The sequence below is a fragment of the Eleginops maclovinus genome, chromosome 20 (assembly GCF_036324505.1).
Source record: "Eleginops maclovinus isolate JMC-PN-2008 ecotype Puerto Natales chromosome 20, JC_Emac_rtc_rv5, whole genome shotgun sequence".
In the NCBI taxonomy this organism is placed as follows: domain Eukaryota; kingdom Metazoa; phylum Chordata; class Actinopteri; order Perciformes; family Eleginopidae; genus Eleginops; species Eleginops maclovinus.
In genome coordinates this window covers 7,696,937-7,724,422 of record NC_086368.1, presented here as the reverse complement: position 1 = coordinate 7,724,422, position 27,486 = coordinate 7,696,937, and the positions used below count along the sequence as shown (strand labels likewise).

General features: G+C 38.6%; 3 protein-coding genes across 6 annotated transcripts; 1 reads left to right on the top strand and 2 right to left on the bottom strand.

The window, feature by feature from the left end:
* Nucleotides 1-731: 731 nt before the first annotated feature.
* Nucleotides 732-5,525, bottom strand: rpl22 (ribosomal protein L22). Of its 2 annotated transcripts, none has more exons than XM_063911125.1 (4): nt 5,502-5,525; nt 3,518-3,628; nt 3,215-3,339; nt 732-928 (listed from the first exon to the last, which is right to left on the bottom strand). In XM_063911125.1, the coding sequence occupies exons 1-4, from the start codon at nt 5,508-5,510 to the stop codon at nt 784-786; spliced, it is 390 nt and encodes a 129-aa protein (XP_063767195.1). In that variant the 5' UTR covers nt 5,511-5,525; the 3' UTR covers nt 732-783. The 2 variants fall into 2 exon arrangements, with proteins under 2 accessions (XP_063767195.1, XP_063767194.1); XM_063911124.1 differs by lacking the exon at nt 5,502-5,525 and adding an exon at nt 4,043-4,134.
* On the top strand, nt 4,906-27,452 carry rnf207a (ring finger protein 207a). 3 transcript variants are annotated; one of them, XM_063911123.1, is made up of 19 exons: nt 4,906-5,064; nt 5,177-5,234; nt 5,424-5,614; nt 10,708-10,840; nt 10,928-11,072; nt 11,219-11,300; nt 11,860-11,935; nt 12,894-13,019; nt 14,119-14,165; nt 15,755-15,827; nt 16,656-16,724; nt 17,067-17,135; nt 17,943-18,049; nt 21,738-21,915; nt 22,847-23,032; nt 23,900-23,951; nt 24,056-24,173; nt 25,130-25,222; nt 26,696-27,452. In XM_063911123.1, the coding sequence occupies exons 3-19, from the start codon at nt 5,424-5,426 to the stop codon at nt 26,844-26,846; spliced, it is 1,896 nt and encodes a 631-aa protein (XP_063767193.1). In that variant the 5' UTR covers nt 4,906-5,064; nt 5,177-5,234; the 3' UTR covers nt 26,847-27,452. The 3 variants fall into 3 exon arrangements, with proteins under 3 accessions (XP_063767193.1, XP_063767191.1, XP_063767190.1); XM_063911121.1 differs by having other exon boundaries at nt 4,923-5,064; nt 5,180-5,234; XM_063911120.1 differs by lacking the exon at nt 4,906-5,064 and having other exon boundaries at nt 5,068-5,234.
* zpr1 (ZPR1 zinc finger) lies at nt 7,996-9,750 on the bottom strand. The gene has a single exon (XM_063911869.1). It carries the CDS (start codon nt 9,580-9,582, stop codon nt 8,257-8,259), a length of 1,326 nt encoding a protein of 441 aa, XP_063767939.1. The 5' UTR covers nt 9,583-9,750; the 3' UTR covers nt 7,996-8,256.
* Nucleotides 27,453-27,486: the final 34 nt, after the last annotated feature.

Genomic DNA, 27,486 nt, shown 5'->3' with positions numbered 1-27,486 from the left:
AAAACACCACCATTATGTCTTAAGTGAACATTTTCACGTCAGTAAATACATTTTTAGTCTAATTTACGCTTTTTATTCACGCCTTATGTGGATAAAACCCTCTCAACATCAGGTTCCTCAACTGCAAAGTTGCACTTTTTAGCAGACAAAAAACACAAGTGTAGCCTGATGGCTGCCTGCTGAGAGGAGCTCTGACTGCCAGTGGTCTAACTGTTGTCAAGGTTACCACAGCTGTAACACAGTATGCCCCACAGAGCTCACCACAGAGAGCAAGAGCGTCAACTTCACTTAATCCATCAAAATACACATATCAAGATCTGCGAGCGGCTGCAGGCACAAGCAGCGGAAATTAAGATTCAGTGTGTCGCAAATTTGTTTGAATGTAGCCTATTTATGAATTAGAACCAGCTTAATTGTTTTGACTAACCTTATTTTCTCTATTAACATAATGCACACATTTACTTTTAGCATTTTAGGCTAAAGCAATTTGAGTTGCTTGCACAGATTTAAGTACAATTTACTAAAGCAGAAATCAGGGGAAAAAAACCTTTTACAAATAACTTCTAAAGAACTATCTCAAATATATTAAATAAATAACTAGTTTGGTTTTGTTTTCTTTAAAAATTGTTACAGTAATGCTCTTGTATGTACATATGCAATTATAGTGTGTGAGATGGTGCCTAAAGAAAATAAATGAAAGCACTTTTTAACAATAACAAAAAAAATACAGATTGTCTTGTCTCTTTTGAAACTTTATTGAAAGTATTTGAAGTGGTGTGAAGTTTAATCTTCGTCCTCCTCCTCTTCCTCGTCCTGGTTGATCTGGAAGTAGCGCAGCTCATAGCTCTCCTTGGTGTTGGCCACGACCCGCAGCCAGTCCCTGAGGTTGTTCTTCTTCAGGTACTTCTTGGTGAGATACTTCAAATACCTGCACAACAGTGGAGGAGGAGGTAAGGGGAAACCATCATAGACATTGTATATTAGTAAAAAGTGGTTTTATATTTACAAATAATTAATTATACACTTTGAACCAGCAGCAGGCAGTTTGCAATCTTTGAATCTGGTTAAACAAACAGGGAGGGGGGGTGAACGACAAGGACTACTATATCAAACATAACTTTTGAAAGTTGAGGTATCTAATTATCACCTGTAATCAAGTGCATTTAGCTATATTTTAACTAACCCTTTTCTCATTATAGGGTTGTTTTGTTTTTTTATTTGCATTATTACCAGCCTAAGACGACATACAGGGAATCTCTTCAGTGTCCATACTAAGTCTTCATTTAAGAAATACAGCGGTAAAGTCTCCCTCTGGTGGTGAAGTTCCAAACTCGGAAAGAAAATTGGAAGGCTTGATGCAGTGTTTATGCATCAGTTTAGATAAATTTTTTTAACCAAACGTTTGGTTATGAGGATTTTTGTGACCGCTTGTCATCTTACCATGTCAATGCATAGATATTTTTTATGAATAGTATTGTGCTAGCATCACAAGCATGTGCAGCAAATACCTAAAAACACTTAAAAAAAACAAACAAATGAATAAATGATTGAAAAACACAATTATGAAGGTAATGATTTGTTAGGTGATTTAAAATATCCTATTTCCAAAGGCTAAATAATAAGGTAGATGATTTCTGTAATAACAATTAAGAAATCTTTAATTTTAGGAATCTATGAAAATAAAACACTGACATCATAGAGTCTTAGCCCTGGGGTTGTCCATTAATTAATACCCTTAAAATACGCATGCTTCAAAACTGTTGAGTGCAGACCTCAGTCTTTACCTCAAATGGAGACTAAGGCTGTGTTCCAAATCACAAACATTTTTACCTTTAGTATTTTAGCAGCCCTTACACAGTACTGCTGCATCCAGTGTGAAAACAATAAGGACATACTACTTCATTATAACAGTGCACGTTGAACCTCTGCCTCTTATACACCCCCTGCACAAAGGACTGAGTCATAATAGTGAGAAAATTCTACAGGTTGAAGAAGGACATCTCGGCATATCAAGTTAGTAAGGTCGTTTGGGAATTGAAACGCACTTTACATGTTCAAATGCCTACAAGTGTGTTTAAACCACAATTATTATATTAAAACTGTATTTTGAATATTATTTGAGAATGCAATTCTGTGTATGAATTTTCTTTTCTATTTTAAAAAGCCTTCTTTGGACAGAAGCCATAATTACTTGTTTACCATAAACACTAAAAACACAGTGCATCTGGTCCTTGTGCATAAATATAGGTAACAAATTCAAATGCATGTTGTGTCAATAATAACATAAATAAAGTAACTCAAACAACATTGATAAGAAAAGTTGCCTCTTCTATTTATGGAAGAACATTTATAGCAATTTAAGCTGAACAAAAAATACTTTTACCATCTTCATTTAATTTGTGGTAAAAAGGAAAAGGCAGTTGAGGATATTATACTTCTACAATTATTTTCAACCCAGTTCTTAACTTGTAGCACGTGAAAAATGGCTGACCACAGCTTTCATTTAGCGGTAAACCATAAACCTTTTCAAATCCAACTTAAAATCAAGAGTGAATGGCGACAACAAAAATCTAAGGTGGTGTGTTACTAATATCAAAGAAGAGATGATGATAATCAATAAGTATATTTGGCCTCTACTAATTTTGAGCGAGTCGTCTGTTACACAACTGTCATTGAAACAACGTTTATATTCCATGCATTTCATAAAGGATTTTGCACTCTCCTCTTGTTCACTAAGAGATTCTAATAACCAAACTGCTCAGGGAGACTTGTACAAACACATCTGCAAATTAGACATGTCGGTTTTTGTCACACGGCCTATTTGTTGCCTGGGTAGAATCACTAATATATTCGAACAGTAGTTCCCCCTCATGCAGGGGCGGGACCCCTCAGGAGAGCCCAGAGTTATAAAAGGGGTAGCACCTTGTTACTAGAATCTTTTTTTCTGTAATAGCAAGACGCAGTGCCAATCTAATGCATTCACATAGAAGTGTCTTGTTTATTTAAAGTATTTTAATAAAGATATCACACTGAAGTGTCTGTAATGTATTAATTACTGACACGTTCTATAGAGGTCTGCAGACATAGGACGCATCTAGATATGCGTTTATGTAGGTCTATGGATACGCATGAAATATAAAAGGTAAGCTCCGCAGAAAGACTTTAACTGCTGTATTAGAACATGACCATATGACTGCTGAAGTGTGTTTAGTACCTCTTTGAGAAGGGAACTTCAGAGTTCACTGCAATTTTACTCTTGCTCCTTTCAATGGACACCACACCACCACCGAGGCTTCCAGCTTTGCCATTCACCTTGATGCGCTCCTGCAGGAACTGTTCCTGCAAGTGTACAAGAGAAAAAAAAAAAATCATACACAGCAAGGGTTGGTAAACATAAACATGGACACATTTGAGTGTATGACAAACAAGGGATGACGTCTGACAGCTGTTGCACTCTCTTAATCTGATTTCTGATTAAATTGACAATATGCATTTATGTCTGAACTGTTGTACTCACAAAGTTGGCAGCGTCCATGATGCCATCCTCAACAGGGTGAGTGCAGTCCAGGGTGAACTTCAGGATCTGCTTCTTCCTCTTCCCACCTGTCTTCCTAACAACCTGCTTTTTCTATCACAGGAAATGAGATGATTACTTAAATTTACACTAACAAACATCATAGCATGTGAACCTTCAAAACAGCTAAATGGCGTAATAATAACCGTTCAATATTGTTTAAATATCATACAAGATTCCCATCATGTTGCCAAGTCTGTAAATGAGACAATTCAAATAAAATACCTCAACATTTTTGTTTTACCTATAAAGCCTAACTACCGATGTTTCACTGCTAGCTACCGTTAGCATTACACAGTTAGCCAAACGTGGCTTTAGCCTAACACCGTAAACAAAGCCACAATAAGAGACACAAACATCTTTGGCTTCTTTATTGCTGTACACTTATTAGATATGCTTCACCGAGTGCAAAAACGAAGTAAAAATAGAACGTCTGTATACAGTTTATTTGGTCCTTTTACTACTCACAATCGGGGCCATGGCTCGCGCATTCAGCAAAAAGGAAGGAGCAAAGGCTAGGCAGGCGCTATAATACCCGGCCGCATCATCGATCGCATCGATTTATCTGAGATCGACTAAGCAAAGACTTTTAGTATTTACACTGCTCCAGCTTAAAATGTAACAAACGTAAATAATGCTCGTCCGATATGTTTTTTAAATAATAAACTTGTTTATATATCGGGGGCATTGATGAGGGACAAACTGTTGAAAGAGGTCATACTTTATCTTATTATCAACTTCTGCTCAGTAGTTTTTCAATTAGGTTAATATAAAACATGTATCCTTTGTAATAATGTATCCAACCGATCACTTCAAACCGTCAAGACTGGTATGGCTTTGTTTTACATAACAATTTATGTTGACGGTTAGCAGGGTGTTTAACACTTCATATAAATAAATAAAAATAGTTTTTAACTGACCTAGGAAATCAGCTGAAAATAAATCAGTAAGATTACATTTCAAGATATATGGAGAAAAGGTTTCTGATATAAAAGAACAACAAGTTATTTATTTATTAATTTAACTGAGCAGGTTTTTTTAAATTATAATTATGGACTTCTAAAGAAAGTGTTCTCACGTGTTTGTTGTTCAATTAGAATAGGGTAAAACCTCTATTTTACTTTAATTAGGCTATTGCTCATACAGTATGCAACACAACAAACCAGGCTTAAATATGAAAGTATTGTTGTTTCAATGCTGCAACAGATTACATTATTTGCAATCCTTTATTTTCCAAACCTTCCCTACTGGTCACCCTGCCTTTGAGTTCAAGACGAAACAACAGAGTGACATTAGAAATAGGACAACTGTATTTTTAATCTCCATGGCACTGCACTATTAAATGTCCCTTTTGCACTTTGGCTACACTGGGGGCTGGCACGAGGTGTGTGCTGCCAGCTGCCTGGCGGAGGGACCCCATCGGCCTACTATTGAAGAGTTTCTGCATTGCTCTCATTCCTGCTTGGGGTAGCTGATAGCACAACTGAAAGGTAAGACAGTGTCTCTGTCTGCTTTCTGTTGACTAGCCTTCTGCATTTACAATAGCATTTGTTTTCTGGATATAATGTTGCTGCTGACAATGTCTTTGATGTTATTTATAAGCAGCCTTTGGATCGTGTGTTGTCACTGAAGCCCCGGCACTCATTACACATCTAACAAGGTAAGCAACCAAGAAATAAAGCTTGTTTATGCTAATTAATATCTGAGTATCATCATGAAAGTGTTGCATATTGCAGTCATATTAGCCTCACTTTTATTAACTGAAATATTTGGACCATAACAGACATTAAAGCTTAGTTTTCAATCTTGTCTCTCACAGTACGTCATTATTCACATGCTCTGTTTGCAGATGGCAGGAGGAATCTTCACCAACTTGGATAACCTGTTTAATGTGGATTGTGTTAATGTCCACCCCCTGGTGTGTCACCTGTGCCATGAGCAGTACCGGTCCCCGTGTTTGTTGGACTGCTACCACATCTTCTGTGCCCGCTGCCTGCGAGGCCGGACTAATGACAGCCGTCTCAGCTGCCCCCTCTGTGGGTAAGAGAAAGCACTGTGAGATGGATCAGAACCAATTTAGGCAGCATTATGTTATCAATGGAAAAAGCAACGGAAAAGCAAACATATGTTTTACATAAACTTACCAGGGAAATGTTTTTCTTTGTGTGTTCGCAATAAGAGGAAGAAAATGTGCCAAAAATAATTAACGTTTTAATCATGTTTCTAAACAAAAAAACAAACCTTGAACGGTGTGTTTTGGTGTCTACGAAGGATATCTGAATCTGGATATCACAATGCTGCTACTAAGCCATACAAATATAATGATGTTGAAAAACTCGGTAATGAGCAGGTGATCTGAACCATGATTAAGACAATTAAATTAGCATTAAAACCCAATATTGCTCCTTGAATCCCCATGTTGTGTGAAAATTCAGGCCCCAGTTTTGCTGCAAAGGGATTTGTTCCACATAAGTTGATCAGTATGTTGGTTGGGTTTGAGATTTGAGGGGAAACCCATTTGTTTCAGGGAGCATCAAGTCCGTCTGGTTTGGTTTTAGGGTACAACACAGTGACCCAGTGCTGGCCTGGTCTGGGCAAGGCAGGGCAGGCCTGAGTGGCTAGAGCAGCTGCAGGGTCATCATGCATTTTTTTCCAAGTGCTCCAAAGGGCGAGCAAGTTCCTCTAACACCAGTCACACAGCAAACAAAGCATACTGGTATTTAGCGCAAGTGCCAGCAGCTTAGGGCAATCAAAACTGGTCACATGATACCAATCCATTTCATCCCCTATTAAGGAATGACTCGTGATTACCAGTCACCTTCACGTCTGCAGTATTATGGGTTATTCCCATAGACTGTATTTATAATACAGGGAATAAAAGTGATGTGTTGTATAGAGAAAAGGACCTGAAAAGGGTGACTAAAACAGGAGTCTTTTCTATTTCATCAGATGCAACTTCACTCAACTTCATGGATGCAGACAATTAAACAGCGATGATGAGTTTGTATGTCACTGCATTATTTTCAACTGCTTGTTTTCATGTGCCTTAGTTACAGTTTCATTGACTGGATGATGATCATTTTTTAATGCCAGAAGGAAATTGCTTGTCAGTGTGGGCATGACATTTTACATTAAAATCATACATTAAACATATATGTATTTTATAACTAAAGGGCAATCACAGCCAACACATAGCAGACACCAACAGTGCCATGTATGTCATTATGAATTACATTTGTATATCACACTGACAACTGCTTGTAGAGCAGCTCTTGTGATCTGATTCTGCTGTCATGTCTATATCCACCTCCTCTTAAAATAGGGTTTCTGACTATTGAGACTATATATGTTTGAATTCATAATCATGCTAAATGTATCCATTATATACTATGAGCTAATTATATATTATTTCTGTGTAAATAACCCTGTGCGCTCTGCTCTGTGGGCTCAGGGTGCAGGGTCCCGCTGTCTGGCAGCTATTTCCATCAGCAGCCTGCTAACAGCTGCTCACTCAAGAACCGTAATCTAGGAATTCACTATTCTGCTATTAGTAGAACACAATAGATTCCCGTTGCTATGAAAACTAGAAAACATGCACAGCAGACAGGGGCAGGAAACATTAGCATCACAGCAACTGAATCAGAATGAGGCGAACAGCATTACGGGTAAATCAAACAGGCCTGTGCTAATATTGGTAATGCGTCAGAAGTTGGTCACAGCATCTGCTGCTGTAGTCCTGTTATACCTGACATTACATGTGTGATATTTTAACCATTCAGGGAAAGGATTAGCTTAAAAATTAGGACTAGTTAAGATTTCTATTTAATTAACAATTTGTCTATAAATAAAAAAAAATTATGGAGACTATTTTGACAGTAAATTGACCATTTGAGTCAAAACTAAATCTGGTTTTGACCTCTCAAATGTACAGATTTGATTATTTGTTATGTTAGGCTCTTGGATTGATAAAAAAAAATAAAAACATTTGAAGATGCCATCCTGTGACTTTTGTAAAACATACTAGGCATTTACTATCTTCTGACAACATCATTACCCAATAAAGGTTCTAATTGTTAGTTGCTGCCCAAATATTTAAGTAAAATAAATAAGATGGTATAACATGTAAATTCAAATCTGTGAAAATGCACCTCATTAACTCTGCATCCACACGTCTGTTCATAGAATAAATCCTGGCTGTCCCTCAAATTACACAGATCAGTGCACACCTGACAATTAGAAATGTTCCATCCCTAAATATGTGCAAATTCGGAGAGGAGGATTCATTTAGATAATTGATTTAGATGATGACATGCCTATAAAAAATATGAATTTGTCCCAGTGTGTAATCTTTTGAGAACAAAATAAATATTTTCAGAGATAAGAGTGCCATCTTCTGGAACGTCACAAGAATGCACACAAGATTAAAGTTAAAGGATGTATCTTTAATAAGTGCAGCATCCATGCGTTTACAAATCAAGTTACTTTATTTAATTTTCAATGTACATTTAGACAACTTAGAACTGATTATTGTACTAATGGAAACAACCATTCACCCAGTATTCAACTTAAAATGTATGAAAATGGAAGAAAATATAGGGCAATAAATATATGCCTGGGTTTTATTTTTATGTTTTACATGACATTATCAGCTTATTTAGCCCTTTTCAGGGGATGCTGGCATTTCATTTTTCATTTTCGTATCCCTCTGTCTTCATGTCGTTCAGTCCGAGCTCCTCATTCTGCTCAAAGGTGCGGGTGTACTTCTCAATAGTGATCTCAGGGTCTGGGTCGGGGGCGTACACGTTCTGCATGTAGCTGTTCCCTGTAGGGTCGTCCAGGATGAAGTGGATGTCCATTTCTCCGGCCATTATTTTGTCAATCTTCTCCCCAAACGCTTGTAGCTTCTGAACTCGATCTGATGAGCTACTGTCGCCGCAGGTGAAGGGGTTTTTGGAGACGATCAGATCTTTGATGTCTTTCAGCAGCCCCTCCAGGGTGGTGAACTTCCCCCCCACGGCCGCCATCCCCAGCTCAAACTCCAGCTCGGGGATGCTCAGGGCGCACGTCTCGGATTTGAGCACGTCTCGGGTCATATCTGAAGGGTCGGTGACGTGCAGGGTGATCCTGGTGCCCATTGCCTCAGTGGCTCCACCTGATTTCACCTCGTTGGTCCTGTGGCCGCAGCTGTCGCAGTTAGTGGCCATGATGATGACCTCCTTGAAGTGAGGGATCTCCACGATCTTCATGTTGGTCCTGGCTGGAGCGTTGCATTCAGGGCAGTTGGTGTTAAACGCCAGAACCTCATCTTTCATGGTTTCTATGTCGTTACCGGCTGGTTCTTCATCCAGGTCATCATCAGCCCTCAACCCCAGCTGCATGTCCTGCTGCATCGTCCTGGTGAACGTGGTCACAGTGAGCGCCTCATCCTTTTGGGGTGCAATTGGATTTTCAATAAAGCTGTTTCCAGATGGGTCCTCAATCACCAGAGTAAATTCGCTCTCCACTTCTTTTAGCGTCTTCAGTTTCTGGATGAACTCCTCTATTTTGTCAGCCACCTCGGGGTCAGTAGCTCGCCTGAGAGGTTGGTCCTGCTCCAGCCCTGCAGCTGCTCGGTCTATAAGACCCTCAATGGTGGAAAGAGCCCCTTTCTGGGTGAAGGGAGGAATTTCAAAATCCAGCTCGGGGATCTTGGTGGTTGCACCGTCAGATTTCACCACCTCCCTGTCCAGGTCCTGTTTTGTTTTGACTTTGAGTGTGTAGCAGACGCCCTGATCCTGGATCCGACCGGCAGACTGGATCTCTGTGTTTGACCAGCTGCAGTTGTCGCAGTTGAAAGAGCTCACGATGACTTCTTTAAAAAAGGGTATTTTGGTGAGCAGTAAACGTGTCATCCCGTTCAGATGGCAGTTCATACACATGCTCTCGATCTGCGTGATGTCGTCTCCGTCTGCGCTGATATCCCTGAACAGGTTCTCACCTCGCACACCGTCCTCGGTAATAACAGACATCTTGAACGCCGAATATGTTTCCCTCGGTGAACAAACTGTTTTCTCGCGGTCACTTCCTCGTTCAGTTGTTTATATTGTTGGAAACTTCTAGATGAACACGCACGTTAGAAAGATTCACCAACCTTTTCCGCATTTTCTTCTTCTACGGTTGTGGTATCCTTGAGCTCACTGCTGCCCCCTCAGCTTTTCTGCGGTACTGTACAGAGGGCAATCCACCAGGTGTTAACAATTATTTTAGGGATTAATTATTTAAATCTCAGCTCTTCACAATGCCTTTAGTCTACATTTTCTTTAAATGTAGTTTATTGCCATCAAATCATAAATCAGTACAACAACAACAACAACATTATTTATTTTTTGTACACCAAATGATAAGAACAGGTCAAGAAAAAAAACATATTACTTCATGTTCTTCCATATAGAAGTACAAACATAAACACACATTGATGAACAATAATATTTACATGTGTGTGTAGACATGCACTTTCCTATTGTAGCTCTTTTTTTTTTTACTATTTTATTTCAATCTTTACAATTCCTATATATATGAATATAGCTAATTTGAATTTGCCTAGCCTTTTTAAAATGCAGTATATACACATTTTTCTCCTGAAGAGATGCTGTATTTTTCAATTAATTTGTCATTCTCGAGTTGGGTTATGATTTTTATTTTTATTTTATTGTTTAAATTAAAGCCTAACATTTTAATTTTAAGAATGTATCTTGTTAAATGTTTAAATGTTATTTTCTACTAGTTTATTTTTTTACTTTGCCTGGAAAGTATTTGTATTGTTGGATTACTCAGTAATATTGAACAAAAATGTACATAGCCTATTTGTTTCTATAATGTTCGGTCTGTTGATGCATTGTGAGTTTTTGCCCTTACTCTACACCTGTGGTTATTGATGTTTTTGTTAGTTGTTGTTGTTGTAGTGGTTGTGCATGGAAAATAAAAGCTGTAGTGCAAAAAATAATCAGTGCTTCTTACTTCTTTTTCACTATTTTGTTTGATCAATCTGTTTGAATTATTCCTGGCATACCACAACCTGACGTAAAGTTAGTTTCTAATTTAGTGATAAATGTCATGATTTTCTCACGTTGTATCAATGTCTGTTTGTGCTACAGATACACATCCATTTTGAAAGGGAACAGCTCCCTGCCTCAAGAGGACCGTCTCCTGAAGTTTCTGGTCGACAACAATGCAGACGCTGAGGAGACGGTGCAGTGTGCCAACTGTGACCAGGAAAGTGACAAAAAGGTATAAAATGACGAAAAATAGAGTGACGTTAGAATCTCTTCACTTTACCTTTAAATCCTATTTTGTATTCTTTTTCTCTCCATACAGGATGCAGGGGTGATGTACTACTGTAACACCTGCAGCCAGCCACTTTGCAGCACCTGCAGGGAGTTGACTCACAAAGCCAGAATGTTTTCCCACCATGAGATTGTTTCCCTGGCCAAACGCTCCAGAGCCAAACACAGGAAGTGCTGTGAGTTCCACCTGTAATTCGTAGAGGAAGTTGTATTCTGCAACCTCTTGTATTTGTATTGCACAAACGCGCTCAGTGGAAAAACAGAATAGTGTAACTCTCCCACTCCTGCAGGCTCAGGTTAAAATAAGTCTTTGTCTCCACAGCTCTCCACGAGGAGCCCTACATCCTGTTCTCTACAGAGAATAAGTCCATGCTCTGCATCAAGTGCTTCAGAGACATGCAAGTGTGAGTCAAAGAGACACATTTAATAAATTCTACTTTTCTTTCCTCCAATCTGTCTTCATTAATCTTCTCCTTTTCCTTTTTTCCTCTCTGTTCTCTTTTTTTCTCATCTCTTTTAAGCGATTGTGTCTAAGTTTTCACTACATTGTTTTTATTTATTTAAATAAATGAATGTTTCCACAATCAAGCACTTTATTTGAACTATTTGTACATATGTTAAATATTTAAATAAAGTGTTTTCAACAAAGGAAAAGAAGCATTTTTCTTCACGTCTCTACTCTTATCTTCTCTTATTTCTAAAATCTTCAATTCTCTCTTTTTCTCTTGTTTTATTTCATCTTGTCTTCTCTTATTTCATTACCTATTTTTTTGTCTTCTCTGGTGTAATGAGGGTTAGGGTTATCTTTTCTTTTCATCTTTTCTTTTATTTTCTGTTCTTGTGTTATCTTATATTATCTCCTCTTCTCTTTCTTCTCTGCTCTGCTCTTTTCTCTCTTCTTCTCTGCTCCCTTCCCTCTTTTCTCTCTTCCACATTAAATGAGTTGTTGTTTGTTGACCACAGGGAGAGCCGGACTCACTGCATTGATATTGAAACAGCGTATGTGCAGGGCTGTGAGATGCTGGACCAGGCTGTGCTGGTGAGAGTCCTGTCCGCCTGTCTGTTCCCATCAACATTTGGCACCATGAATAATTCACTCAGCAGCGGTGATGATATTGTGATATGTGGTGCAGGTGTACTCAGAATTTGTGCAGCACATTACAATTACATTTGAATATATAAACATGTAAAATAAGGATGTTTAGCAATATTGCTTAATTGTTCTCTCGTATTTGTTTTATACATTTGCATGAGGATATTTAAATTATAAATTACTGGGATTGAATATTTTGGCTTTGGGTGCTCGGCTTTAAAATCACACATAAATGCTTTTTTGTATTTCTGTGTATTGCCATACATTGACTTTTTACTCAGGGGGTTAAAAGACATCACTATTATACAAACATCTCAAGGTCTTGCATATACAGTTGGAAGAGGAAAAGAAAGACTGCCAGCAAAAATATAAATTATTTTTTTACAAATACGTTCGTTAAGGTGATGCTTAAGTGACTTGATAAAGAAATAAACTCAGAACATCAAGAAACCTGCAAGATCATTCACTGTTAAAGCCTTTTAAGTGCTAGTTTATGTGTTGCAACTAAACTGTGTTAACCACAACTCCCAACATGCAATTGGCCCTCAATTAAAACCAAATATATGCTCACAGCTTTGATCAGGGATTTTCTAGTGATACTGGCTGTCCCAACAACACTAACCGAAGCTCAAAAGGAATAGCTTAAAATGTAGTTTATCGCTAGCACATATTACAACAGTTTACATATATCTGCTTACTGTATACATAAACAAATACTTTAACATATCCACAAGTTTTAAATATAAATATAAAACATACAACTTGCATTCACTGTAATTAGCTTTTAAGAGCCTCATCAATGCTTGCATGTTTCATGTTAAAGTTCTGTTAAAGACTCAAATGTTTGCCACTGTAGGAGCACACATGTTTTTCATTGAGAGTGACCCTCGTCCCACGTCTGCAGGTGGTGAAGGAGCTGCAGACTTCAGCCAGAGAGGCGATCATTCTGCTGAGAGCCATGATAGGAGAAGTGTGTCTGAATGTGGAGGAAGAAGAGAGTGCAATCTGTTCTCTGTTCAACAGCTTACAGGTTATATAATCATCCTGGTGATAGGTTTAATCAACTGTTGCTTTTTCCCATAGTCACTTATTCAATAGAAGAACTCCTGCACTTAAAACCACCATGTTTGATCCCAGGTCGAATCCTTGTTATGTTGCTTCAATCAGTCCATTCTCTCATCAATCTACACTCTATACTACATAATGGAAAATTAAATATATGATCTTAAATTTAAAATGAATCTGGAGTCCAATAACTCACAACCAGGGCCAAAACCAAGCAGTGAGGTGGAATAATCCAAATATCAATTGTAAAGGTGCTTATATGCATGTCAATGGTCTGCAAAGGCTAAAATCCCAAAGTTCGCTCCAGAGGGAGTATCTCTCCCGCACATCCCCCCGTGCCTGAAATGCCTCCAGTGGACTCCTTTGTTTACTTCCTGAACAAAGGGACATCCCTATGTAACACTCACACTTCTATTGGCTAACACTCCAACACATTGTACGTAGTAGGTTAGGGGCGGTACATTACCAAGCAGTTGTCCAATAACAACAGAGCTGTCTAACCAATCAGAGCAGACTGGGCTCTGGTTTCAGACAGAGGGTGAAACAATTTGCCTCAGCAAAGGGAGTATGAGAAAAATAAAGAGCTTTTTGAACATTAAAGCATGGAAACATGTCACAGTAGAGGCCAAACATACAAATATGAACCTGAAAATGTGCATAATATGGCCTCTTCAAAGTTTCCCTTAAACATCTCAAGAATTGTCATTATTATTTGTTATATATATTTGGGATTTTTATCTGACTGCCTCTTGGTAAGCAAGGTTATTAGATTTAATCAGTTTACATATAACTGTTATTTACAGTCAAAGGGATAAATAACACCTCAGTCGGAATTTAGTCGGAAGTTGCTCCATGTGGGTTCATTAACACAGCTTGGCCACTGGAGGTCTCTGTTAACCTATTTGTGAGGAGAGAGTGTATTTTGATTCATATTGAACAATCAAAGTGTAGGATTTTACACAATTTTCCCCCACAATTTTGAAAATTCATTAAGAATTAGAGAGCTCAAGGCCATTTTCACAGCAGAGCAAGGAATAAAAGGCTCTGTTTTTCTCGTCTGACAGGAAAAACTGGCAGAGAGGAAGAAGATTCTCCTGAAAGCAGCTCAGAGGTAAACATTGAAATGCATAAAGATTGACAGTTCTTGTATGAAAGTGTTATATTGTTGCCTCAAAGCTTATTATTATTGTGACATCATTTACCTAGTTGAATCCTGCTGTCACCAGGTCACTTCGTTTTTCTATTGTTCCATGCTGCATTGTTCTCGGGGGATGAATAGCATGTATCTCTTTCCCTTCAAAACACATTTTCCAGGGTTATATTCATATCAGAAATTCTTCATGAAGAAAAAAAAAAAAACCTTGAGAAGAATCATATTGTTTCAATGGCCACAAAGAATGAACAAAAAGCAAACATTATAACAAGAGAAATGAAATAAAATATACCATATGGGACAGAAAACCAATTTATTTGATATTTAAAACAAATGCAAAATCATGGAGTGCATGAAAATGGATCATTCATTCATAGATTTTAGAAAAGTGTAATAGCACAAGTAATGCATTTATAAAGCACTGTGATCTAGAACTGACATTTTCATCTCAACAAATCATGGTACTGAATTAAACCCCTCAACATTAAACCATCTTGTGCCTACATCCAATAAATAAAAATTGGGCCAACTGAAAATAATTGGTATATAAATCATCATTATGTATTTTATTATTATAGACTTTTACACTTGTATGACTTTCATAATGTCAGTAACTTTTGCCGAAAAACTTCGGTGGGATTTCTTCCGCTTTAAACCAAAACACATTTAGCACCTCCTTTCTGAAAACTGAGCAACTTGTGTTTGTTGCAGCAGCCATTAATGTGCTGTTGAACGTTAACAACAGAATATGTTGTCCTGAGAATAGGATCGTAACTTAGTATACATTTATGGCAGCTTGCCACGATCTAACTCACTTTGCTTGCTCGTGCAGAAACCAAACTATAAAGTGATACCGATTAAGAAATTAGTTTGGATGATGACAGCCTCCCAAATCATTAATTAAGCATCATCTCCAGCCACTAACATAATTAGAAATTTAACAACTTCCCCACTGTGATAATTTAAGATTGATTTAACGTTAGCCTAGGTTTGCAACTAATTAGTCTCTAAGATCAAATGATTGCACATCAATCACTTTTATGTGAGATTAATTTTATAGCTCTAAAATATATAGTATATACAACATAACTACATTAAATGTTTTATCTCTTTCTCCACCCTCTGCAAACTCACATTTCCAAATGGAAAAATTTGAATGATTGTTATATTTGAGTACTTTTTCTATTTGAGCGCACGCTCCATGTGTACGTTTGTGATTGAACGAGAACAGTTTTGTGCATGTGAGTGAGTATCTGCTCGTGCTCTGTGGGGATCTTTAATGAGATTTTTCGTGCCCTCCATCTCTCTTTCTCTCTCCTTTGCCTGGAAGCCGTCCAGCAGCTGGGTTCCCGGAAGAGTGTGAGAGGCTATTTATGTCGGGCTGTGTGTGTCTGGTCTGTGCATGTCTGTTTGTTACAAAGAGAAGACAGATAGATAAGCGTCTGAAAATATGGAGTATGTTGTGTGTGGTTGCAGATCCTGAGCTGGATCCTCTGAGTGTTTCAGCTTGTGGAGGTGTAGTGTTACATGTTTTTATGTGTTTTCAGTCAACACCAGGAGAAGGAGAAGGCACTGAAGGAGCAGCTCTCACACCTTACTGCCCTCCTACCAACCTTGCAGGTAGAGTAAAATAAATCACATGATGAATCTGAGGGGGCACGTGATTAATGCAGCAGGAAAGAAGAGTCCTGATATCCATGGTATCCCATTACTTTTGTGCCTTGAACAGGCTGTTCAATTTAACCATTTGTGAAGTTTATCGGGGAAATCACTCATGGCAAGGAAAATACACACGTTTTTTCAAGTCAAAAATAGTGCTTTAATCTTAAGTCATTACATTTTTTATCAATTCATCAATCAAACTTTATTAACATATCACTTTTCGTACATTCAGTGTCACATAAAGGGCCTCACAAACCCAGAACAATGCAGCTAAAGGTATAAAAACACTTAAAACTAATACAGGACAACAAACACATGGCGGAATTAAACAAGAATTCATTGAATGAATACATTAATAAATAAAAGATGAAATGAATAATTAATTAAAATAAGAACATAATAAGAATCAGAGAAAATGTATACATATATAAATATAAATACAACATAAATAGTTTTTCTATTTGTACACGTCGGTAGATTTAGTTTGCAGTTAAAAGACTGGTATCCATTGTGACACACATCTTTACCCTATGTTTTAAATGTAAAGAATCTTATCTCAAAAATAACTGTAGTTCCAGTAGTAAAGTAGGAGGAAAATTAAGCATAAAATAAAAGGTTCAGTTTTATGAATGGGCTATGAATATGATGGTTCTGACCTTCTTAAGTGTGCAGTTAGTTTTAGGATCCATCTAATTCCATTTAATCTCACCGTCAGTCTGTTGGTGTCTCATATTGCATGCAGCTTGTTTGAAATGCAACCTTTAATGTTGTTTTTTTTTTTTTCAGGTGCACCTCGTCACCTGCTCGGCTTTCCTCAGCTCAGCCAACAAGTTTGAATTTCTGGACATGGGTTACGTGAGTGCAGCCACTATGTACTATGTTAGATATATAAAGCATTACATGATCCTTTTTATCAAATATGAATATAGAGTTGCAGTGATGCAATACACGACACTAGTGGGTAAGAAAGAGTAGCGGGGGAGGTGAAAGAGAAAACCCCAAAAGTACACAAAAGGAACACATAAAGACAACAAAGTTTGTGTTTGTCACACGATCAGTGTTTCTGCAGCATGCATTACAAAGAGCTTAATCTTTATACTAAGGAAGTTTTCTTGGCAAAGACACACTGATGTATTAGCTGGAATTGCTCTTTAAATGGGGGCTGTCCATAATGTCCGGATGTTCTTGCTTACACAGCAACTCATGGAGAGGCTGAAGCGGATTGTAAAGCTCCCTCATCGTCTGAGACCGGTGCAGAGCAGCAAAGTGAGTAAGGAGCTGCCCTGACGCACAGATGGAAAAGGTTACTTTCAGAATGTGGTCCACTGCAGTGTGCTGATTAGTTGTTGCACTTGTCCCCGATGCACTTTAATATTGTTTCTCTTCTGTGGCCCTAAAGCCCAGAACACATTTTTTCTTTTAGGAAAATTGAGTTTCAGTGCCTTCTAAGAATATGATTATATAATTGATATAGTATATTGGTATGCACCTACTGTATATGCACCTCAGGTTAGATGGTAATTACATTTCATCCGCTTGTCCCTGCACTCTGCACAATGACAATAACGTTTAATTATTTAATTTCTGATCAAATGGAAGCTTTAGTCATTTTAATATTTATTTATCTAGGGACTAGACACATTAGTCAGCATTAATGTGATTTAAATATGCCCAGATTTAGGTTACCAAGTCTCATAAAACTAATTAGTTTTCAGTCATTAAGTATCAATTCTGGGTATTTCATGTTAATATGGTTCTTCTGTTAAAGGGGCGCTATTATCCTTAAAGGGTTGTCCCTTTCCTGTGTTGTGTTATATAGGTTTTTGGTGCATGTAAATGCTCTGCAAAGGTTATAATCCCAAAGTTCCTTCCAGAGGGAGTTTCTCTTATCTAGCAACTCTGGATTGTAATTGTCTTTTATTCTTTTATTTTGATCTTTCTTACTTATTTCATTTTTGGCCTAGTTAAGAATGTTTTCCTTTCAGTTTTTCATTGAAACCTAAAGAATAATATGGCAAAACATTTTTTTCCCTTTTCCACACCATTAAGTGACTTTATATATGTGTCCTTTAGATCAACACGGACTACGGAAGTGAGTTCGCCCGCTGCCTGGAGCCCTTGCTGCTGCTGGTTCAGCGCTGCCCTCCCTCTCTTTCCGGATCTATAAGTGTGGCAGCAAGGTGAGATCATGTACCTGCTGCCACATACCATTTAAACGTAATCCCTAAAAAAATACTCTGAGGTTTTGCTTTACAATGTACTTGCACTGCCTGAATTGTACCGTGGCATCGTTTGGACTCTTCCAAGGAAACATAAAGTCTGGGCAGAAAATGTCACACTTGTGAGGGATCCAAACAGAATATCCCTGATTGGTTTACACATACAGATGGTAGACAGTGATGACTGCAGTGAGAGGAAAGGAGGCGCCATGCTGAGTCCCACTATGGCAGTTATTCTGTCCATCTGTAAACTCTGTGCTCTGATATGTTTACGTAACTCACCTTGTTGCATAGCTGGGAAGGCAGCAGTAAATCCTGATTTAGAAAGAGACAGTTTTGCTGCAGCCAGGCCACAAGCGCAGCAGATAAAATGATAAAGAGGGAAGGATTTAATGTGATGCAGAACCTGGATGGATATGTTTTCATTTGTTGATGTTTTTGAAGCAGTGGGGAAAGAGGTACTGCGTTCTGAGGCCCTTTTAAGCTTTTTGAGGCTTTCCCATTCCTGTAGTCTGTTATATAGGTTTTTGTGTATGTAAATGGTCTGAAAGGCTAAAATCTAATAGAGGCACAAGATACAAATATGTACCTGAAAATTAGCGTTTTAGGGCCCCTTTAAAATCAACTAAGTAAAACCACAATGTAGAAATATGTTGTTACAGGTTGAAAGCAATGCATTTTACATTTCAATTTGACTGTAAAAGTACGAAAGTATTTGCATCCAAATATACTAAAAGTGCCGATTGTAATATTACTTGTTTATTGATATGGCCCTATTTCAGAATTATTATATTACTGCATAATGAATATTGATGCATTAATTTGTCTCTCATAGCTAGTAAAAAAACACTACTTATTTTGAATACTGCTGCTGGTTATCCATTTCAATTTCTATTTAATAGTTAATTATATTTTTTATGAATAATCCAATTTTATAAAGTAACTGAAGCTGTTAAATAAATGTAGTGAAGTAAACATTACAATATTGGCTTTTGAAATGTAAAAGCATACAGTAGTATAAATGAAAAAACTCAAGTACCTCAAATTTGCACTTAAAAACAGCGCTTACCTAAATGTACTTCCCTACATTTCCCCATGCTCAAAATGTTATGGCTCAAAACCTCAAAAAGCTGACGATGACACAAAGTATTTCACTTCTTGTTTCTTCTCCAGTAATGACCCCCATTAGTGCTTCTCAGAACAAACATGTTTGTTCTTTTTCTTCTGCTGCACGTCCTTTCACCTCACATACTCACACTCCCCTGACCGATTGTATTTCCACATCACTGTCCCCCAACTGTTCACAGGTCCTTAAGCCCACCCACTAATGCCAGCATACTGACAACCCTCCTCTCCAACTTGCCTAGTGCTCTGCCAGTGTGAGATGCAAAGTGGGCCGGGACTGGAGGCTGGCCGGTTGGCACTATTTTTATCGTAAATTCACAGAACTCTCCAGGATTCATCTGGAAGTTGGCATGCAGGAGCGACCGGGACGCTTTGTTCCTGGCCGCTGATGTCACAGCTTTAGCGGGTCTTTAGTTGGCGTCAGTGATGAGTTAGGGTTAGACGTGCAGAGGATAACATGTGTGTGGCAGAGGGGGAGAGATACATGCTTTAGCCTGTTGCATCAACACGGGCAAGAAGGAGTGAGTGAGAGCCTACCAGACCCCAGGTAATTCAAATCTACTAATGCATTTGAAGTCATTGCAGATAGGGCTGCAAGATTTGGAAAAAATTGTGTTAAATTTGACTCCTAGAGCAATTGTCTTGATTATAAATATCAATGTGGGTTGGGTTTTTTTGTAACAGGATCTGTACCAAACAAGGATTTACATTAAGTCTGTTTCCTAGGAGATCTCAGCACCACAATACTTCATTCAGAATATTTTCACATATTTTGCCAAATATTGTCATTGCTGTGATTTAGATATTGCACTAAGGAAAATAAATACATGCAATTTAGATGGTTTTGCAGCCCTAATTGCAGTTTATTCTCTGGATAGTGGGGGGTACAGAATACGATGTGCCTTGACCTGCAGTTTAAACTCCCTAATAAATATGTATTTTTATTTGACATTCTTGAATATTTATAGAAATTCAGGTTAAAGAAAACCTGTTTTATAGACTGAACAGCCAGTGCAGAATCAGAGGGGTGAGTCATTCACTGGTTTTTTACTTTTTCTCAGTATCTTTTGATGCTGTCGACAGTGTAAGATAACAGTCGTTACACAAGGTGCTCGACTCCACGGTATTTCAGTTTGCAGACGGAGGAGGAAATGAGCTTTTTCTCTCCGTATGGTAAAGCCGCCCACACTGTGAAGCCTGTTGCTCCCAATGTGTTGTTGTGTCTGGTACTTCTTCAAATGGCTGTCTGAGAACTTCTTCCGGCACTTGTGAACAGCTAACGCAGGATGCAAAGCGGGCCGGGGATGGTGGACGGCCAGCTGGCTCGGCCCATTTGTTCTAAAATCACAGAACAGAGGCGAAGTTTTACTGCCATGTTCTTCCATGCAACGGATGCTGCTGCTTTAGTGCTGCCAACGTCTCTAATTGGCTGTGTGGGGACACAGGCTGCATGCTCTGGGGACAACTTTCATACAGCAATGTGAGGGGATGTGTTCACACCTAGGCTTCTGCAGAATGACTTCAGGGCAGTTATGCTGCGCTAGGCATGAAGCCAACACTACGCTCATACCAGCAGAAATGTATGTATGTGTAGTTGTTTTGCTTTCTGCTGAACATACAACCTTTTATAGTCCTGGTTGAAGTGAAGAGGAGTTACTGTTCTGAGTGCCAATAAGCGTTCTGATGTACTTTAGACACAGACTGAATTTCTGCAGGTATTTAAGATCAAGGAAGAATTAAGTTAACAGAAAGCAAACATAGCCAGACAAAGCAAAAGGACAAATAAATGAACAAATGAACAAAAGAACAGAGTTTTTCCCCTGAAGGTGCTTTTTATTGTTACATTTAAACATGGATGTTTACAAAAATAAGGTCAGCAGACCTCCAGGAGTTGCAGCTTTATCCAACATGTTTCAACAAAGTTGCATTTAGACATTAAAAAGAAACTTGAAAAAAAACAAAAAACTCAAACAACTCAAATGCAATGAGCTAAATGTGGATTTTGTTGAAATTAAGAATTGGTTCAAGCATTTGACCTACTTAGCCACACTTGACTGAAGCTCTTTGTTGAAGCTGTTTGGAGTTCAGCAGCATGAGTGGCTGTACTACAGAAACAACAATTTGCATAGTTGTTCGGGTAGAGAAAATAAATATATATATATAACATTTTTAGAGTAATTAGAGTGTAGTGTGTGGGTTTCACTGTGTAAAGTAAGTCAAATAAAGTGAATGATAGAGGGAAGTGAGCATAATGGATATTCTGGGTGTTTTACATAAATCTTGCACATAATTTTCCAACTGATTACTTACGATGGCGAGATCTTATTGCAAATAACTGGTAAAAAAAAAAAAAAAGATCCGACCTAATTGTTACTAGCAATAAAATGTTTTAGATACATTACATTTTACAGTTCAGTCTTTTTAATATTAGGCTTTATTCCTACTGTAGTATAATAAACGGCTTTAGTTAGACATCATATTTTGTAGTGGAAAATAATGACATCATGATCCCCCCCTCCCTCAGGCGCCAGTCTCCCCTCTCCGTGTCCTGCCGTTCCCCGTCTCTCAGTGAGATGCCGCTGGGCTCCGTGTGCGGGCGGAGGCCCACCTGTCACCGCAACATCTGCACCAAGGTGCTGCTGGCTGAGGGGAGGGAGACTCCCTTCACTGAGCACTGCCGCAACTATGAGAACACCTACAGGGTGAGTGCAACCACTGATGACATTTCTAAATAACTGATGAGATTAACCTGAACATCTTTTCAACAAAACTTAAGAGCATGCAGCAATGCTAGCTGTGTGAGGCTATATTTAGACAGTGTTGCTCTGGCAAGAAACTCCTGCATGTTTAGGCATGCCGGTCATGATATTTGGCCAATCTCTTTCTTATCATAAGCTCAGTTGTGGCTAATAGAAAAGTTAATTAGCAAGAATTTGGTCATTAATCATGAACCTGATGAAAAGTTTGATCAAAAGTATTACAATTCATGCTGTGAGTAACACAAATGTTCGTACCAAATTTCAAGGCAATTACAGTAAGTGAATACCACTTAAATGCCAAAATTGATGACATATATTTCTTCTTTCCCTGTTGTAAAGAGTCATTATCTAATAGAAAAAACAACTGATAGGAAAGCCTTTTTTCTCTGCTGAAAGAAGTTATTTTTTTACATTTACATCTTTTTAGTTTATTGTCCATAATTACTTCTCAAGGGAGGATAGTTCTTGGAGCTCTTTGTTTTTATGTCTGCAGGATTAGATTGCAGAAACAACCAATTTTCACAAAAGGATGTATCAAGGGTTAGCCCGTTACATTTAGAGCAGACCTGAATCAGGGAACAGATATACCGATTATTTCTCATCCTTTAAACGTTGAAAAACAGCATGGTTACTTCATAAATCTCATATCGTTCTACACTGGTTAAAACGGCTGCAGCAATTTCTCTTCCTTGGATGATCCTCTGATCCTCAAAGTATAGCAATGAGAAGGCAGCACATGAACCCCTCTGGGAAAAACAAGGTCTTTACGCTCAGATGCACTTCCCCTGGCATCTGTACACTATCTGATCTGCTGCTTTAAAGACTTCCGGAGTGCCATTTATTGTGTCCTTTATGTGTCTGTGTGTGTTTGAAGAATCTCCAGACAGAGATTCAGAGTCTGAAGGACCAGGTCCAGGAGCTGCACCGGGATCTGACCAAGCACCACTCCATCATCAACACGGAGAAGATGGGAGAGATCATGGAGAGATCGCTGCACATTGACAGCCAGATAGCTTCGCAGCACTCCACCGTGGAAACTATGAGAGTCATGTTCGAGGAGGTGTGTCAATCAGAATCACAGTTGTTATGTTCACTTTACGCAGGTACAAGTTCATTTCACAGAGAATCTGAAAAATAAATGCCCAGATTACAGCAGTGGTTAAAACAACAGTAGCAGCAAAGAAAATTATACTTTGGTGGCCGACAGCGTTACGTCCATAAGCGCTCCACGTCTAGCAGAGAATCCTTTTTTCAGTATCCCCGGGTTTCCATTGTGTTTTGAGCTTCTTGCAGTGTTTCTTTATAAGCTTATTTTTTTGTAAACCCTGCACATGTTCAGTCAAGTTGGTGACGATTAATTTGCAATATGAGTTTTGGAAATGTGATATTTGTAAATCTAGGATAATTTCCCCTGATGAAAATGTTGGGCCATAGTAGTGCATTTGCACCTATCGGACAACGTAGGAACACAGAAGAAGGTACTTCTTAAATTATGGATGCAGGACCCAAATGCAGCACAAAAACAGGAGAGGCAGATAAATGAATATAAACAAAAGGCGAGCTTCATTACTCTAAAATAAAAGCTGAAACACAAAAACTAATATTGTTACACATAATGAATGCAGAAGTTTAACAGTGTTTCTACACTGTGGTAAAACTACTTGTACTTAAGTAGAGGAAAGCACTAATTCCTCCTCTGCCTTCTTTTTGTACCAGGAAGTTTGGACAAACAAAGGATCCTACATTTGTCCTCAGTCATTACCTTCTTATTGCATACTGACAGCATACTTTTCTCCCATTTGTATTCATTTTGCTTGCTAGAAATGCAGACGGAGGAAAAATAAAAGAAATGTCAAGGTTTCCCTTGAGTCTAATGACGGTAGCTTTTGGTATTTCATGAGAATGATCTTTTTCACTCTACATTCAGATCTGGGATGAGACTTTCCAGAGGGTCACTAATGAACAGGAGATCTACGAAGGTGTGTCATCAAAACAAACATTATCACTCCAACGTTTACATCTATGATGTTGTATATTTTTGATGTAGTTGTTTTATTCCATTGTCTTCCTTTCCTTGTTCTAGCCCAGCTTCATGACCTGTTGCAGCTGAAGCAGGAGAACTCGTACCTCACCACCATCACCAGACAGATCAGCCCCTACATCCTCTCCATTGCCAAGGTCAAAGAGAGACTGGAGCCCAGGTGTTGTATTAAAGGATATATTACCCCTATATTGTCCATCTGCTGCCATATTTGTTGACTGATGACAGTGAATGGAGGAAAATGGAAGCTCTTGTTATGATATAAAGTGCCACTGCAGGTAGCATGGGGGTGTAGGTATGTATTGTATTGACATGGATAAGAGAGTGACCGCAAAAAAAAAAATGCTGTACATAAAAATAGTAATGCATATAACAGGGCAACAAGGCAGTGCTGCTTTTTCTCACTTTTAAACACTTTTTTATATTTTTGCTTATTAAATGACATTCAAATATATTTTGAAAGAGTTAGACATGAATGATAAGGCTTAGTAATTTATGCTTCAACAAATCCCATAAAAACAAAATGACTCCTTATGACCATTGTAGGTTTTAATCATCAGTGAGTGCATTAATGTTCTTTATTCCTTTACAAACAACAACATTTCTATCCAAAATAAGCAGAAAGTCAGACTAATTTCTCTGAATATTTCCCCCTTCTCCAGGCAGTGCGACCTACATTTCGGCCCTTGTATGCCGTTGTATGAAAGGACAAAACTAATTTGTAAACTGTATTTTAAACACATATTCTGTATATAGCTCATACCTCTGTGTCAAAAAGCTCCACTGTTGTCCAAAAACTATTAACATAAACATCAGTGTGGCACACAGTGTCACTGGTTGACATGCTCCTTCATTACCTTGAACACACACTGTCATTTATTTCAACTCCACATTCCCTTTTTTTGCTGTCGTAAATCACTGGAGCTTCAAATTTCCATTAATCTGTTGCTGATAAATTGTCCCACAGGAATGCACTATTAACTCCTTTTGCATTATGTTGCTTAACACGACCCGAAGTTTACATAACAATAAAGAAATGGACTCGGAGCTAAGTGCCACAGTGTTTAAAGCTGGTTTTGTTCTTTGTTTGTGATTATTCCTAAATGTATTTTCTAGGTTTCAGGAGCCTAAAGAGCAGCAGGACGACCGCACAGAGACTATGTTGAAAATCTATGAAGACAGCACTCTCGCCAAAGACAGTCAAGACAGGTACTGGCATACACTGCTCTATATGTAAATGAAATAGACATTTTTCAGCCATAGAAACAAGTACGTTCAAACCCCATCACTGAGCATAAAATATGTTGTTTGTTTTATGATGTGGTAAACATTTCAAAGCTGTATGTGATGATTTAAGGGCCGCACAATAGGCCTAGTATCAGCAGATTTCCCTTGCTGTGTTTTAATAAAACATCTGAGTTATGCATTGTGGGGAAGTCCTTTGTGATGGATTTTATGCGCAGAACTCAGGAAGAAGAAGTAGTTTATTTTGTGATTAATGTTCATATCTGACAGGTCTTGTTCCACTCGATCGTATATTTGGTACGATACAAATCCACAAGGCAGGATATTCCTACAAAATATACAAAAATGACACAAAGAAAACTTAATTTGTTTTGAAGTATACATGAAATGTCACATCTAATGACAGATTTAGCAGTGGCAGTTTAGGTAATAGGTAACTAAATTATGAACCGTATTAAAGGGGCACTATTATGCTTTTTGGGGTTTTCCCTTCCCTATGGTGTTCTATAAAGGTTGTTGTGCATGTAAAGGGTCTGCAATGGCTAAAATCCCAAAGTTCGTTCCAGGGAGAGTTTCTCTCCCACCACTCCCAGCCGTCCTGCCTGCAACATCTCAATTAAAATCTTGTGTTTACTTCCGTACATAACACTTGTTCTTCTATTGGCTAGCACTCAAACACATTGTACGTGACAGGCTGAGGGGTGGGACATCTCTAAGCGCTTGACCAATCACAACAGAGCTGTCCAGCTAACCAATCAGAGCAGACTGGGCTCTGGTTTCAGACAGAGGGTGAAAAGAGGTGCTGCAGAACAGGCAGTATGAGAAAAATAAAGAGCTTTTTGAACATTAAAGCATGGAGACATGTCCCAGTAGAGACACAAAATACAAATATGAACCTGAAAATGAGCATAATAGAGCCCCTTTAAATATTTGTCAGCAAATGTCAGCAAATATGTCCAGCAGTGGCCAAGTCAGTAGGGGCTTGGACTGGGAATTGTAGGGTCGCCGGTTCAAGTCCCCGAACAGACTTGAAATATGGAAAGTGGACTGCTACTTGGAGAGGTCCCAGTTCACGTCCTAGGCCCTGCTGTGGTGCCCTTGAGCAAGGCACCGGACACCTCCAATCCCCCCTCCCCATTGCTCCCCGGGCGCTGCACAATAGCTGCCCACTGCTCCTAGTACTAGGATGGGTTAAATGCAGAGGACCAATTTCACTGTGTGTGCTCTGCTGTGTTTCATCCTCCGATTCTATTCTAATAATATTAAATATCGAATTTAAAAAAAGGTTTGATAGGATCCCTATTACAGTTAAAATAACTATATTGACAGCCCGATACACCCAACAACTAAAAACACACAAATGACTTGCCTAGCATATTTATTTTTATAAATGTTCTTATATTGGACTGAAGCACCTCATTTATTTTTTCTTGACAGTGACAGCCAGACTTGTGTCACAGATCAAGACAGACACAAGAACAGTCGTCCGCTGATGCTGGAGTCGGGGGAAAGCTCTGCAAAGACCAATCGCTCCGGCAGGCCGAGGGTTCCTGTGGAGACGTCCATCCACAACGAGATGCCTTCATAAACACCGTGACATTTCTGCCCCTCGTCCCTGCTCCTGTGCAGCAATATGCCTTAATTCAAACATAACAAGCTCGGCACAGGATGTCACCTCCTCTGCTGTCTGCATAACATTTTCTCAGCAGTGGGATAGACCCTACCCAAAGGTACATAATGAACATGGAAGGGAAAGACTAAAGTGGACAAACATCATGAAGAATTATTTTTGTGATATTTAAGAGCCAGGGATGAAAAAGTGAATAGAGTGGTACAGGGATGATGTATTTTTTCAGGGCAACCTGAAAGTAAGCTTGTTAGCAAGTGCTCCCTCTAGCAGCAACTGGACTTTTCCATTCAATTTTGGAATATTGCAGAAAATAAGCTCTGCAGTGGCCAACACACGTTTATGATACTTAGATGTTTGGTTCAGCAAGATAATCTCCACATATTAACACCACTTTTATAATTATTGTAAAGTAAATGTAATCGGAAGAAATAAGCTAACGTTAGGCTACAAACAAACTACACAGTCACATGGCTGAACGGCCCTACTGCTAAGCTAAAGATGGCTAATGTTCATCGTGTCAACATTTTCAAATCTCATATGGAACATTAAAGCTTCAGACGTTCACCAGTGGGGTATTTACTGATGTGTGTTATGTCTC

Excerpts from the sequence above, each read along its gene's own strand:
- rpl22 (XM_063911124.1), bottom strand. Across the intron at positions 3,340-3,517 it reads TCATGGACGCTGCCAACTTT|GAACAGTTCCTGCAGGAGCG; the intron begins GTGAGTACAACA and ends GTACACTTGCAG. Across the intron at positions 929-3,214 it reads GAAGTTCCCTTCTCAAAGAG|GTATTTGAAGTATCTCACCA; the intron begins GTACTAAACACA and ends ACTGTTGTGCAG.
- rnf207a (XM_063911123.1), top strand. The coding sequence starts at position 5,424 with ATGGCAGGAGGAATCTTCACCAACTTGGATAACCTGTTTAATGTGGAT. Across the intron at positions 23,033-23,899 it reads TGAGAGTCATGTTCGAGGAG|ATCTGGGATGAGACTTTCCA; the intron begins GTGTGTCAATCA and ends CTCTACATTCAG. Across the intron at positions 25,223-26,695 it reads GCCAAAGACAGTCAAGACAG|TGACAGCCAGACTTGTGTCA; the intron begins GTACTGGCATAC and ends TTTTCTTGACAG.
- zpr1 (XM_063911869.1), bottom strand. The coding sequence starts at position 9,582 with ATGTCTGTTATTACCGAGGACGGTGTGCGAGGTGAGAACCTGTTCAGG.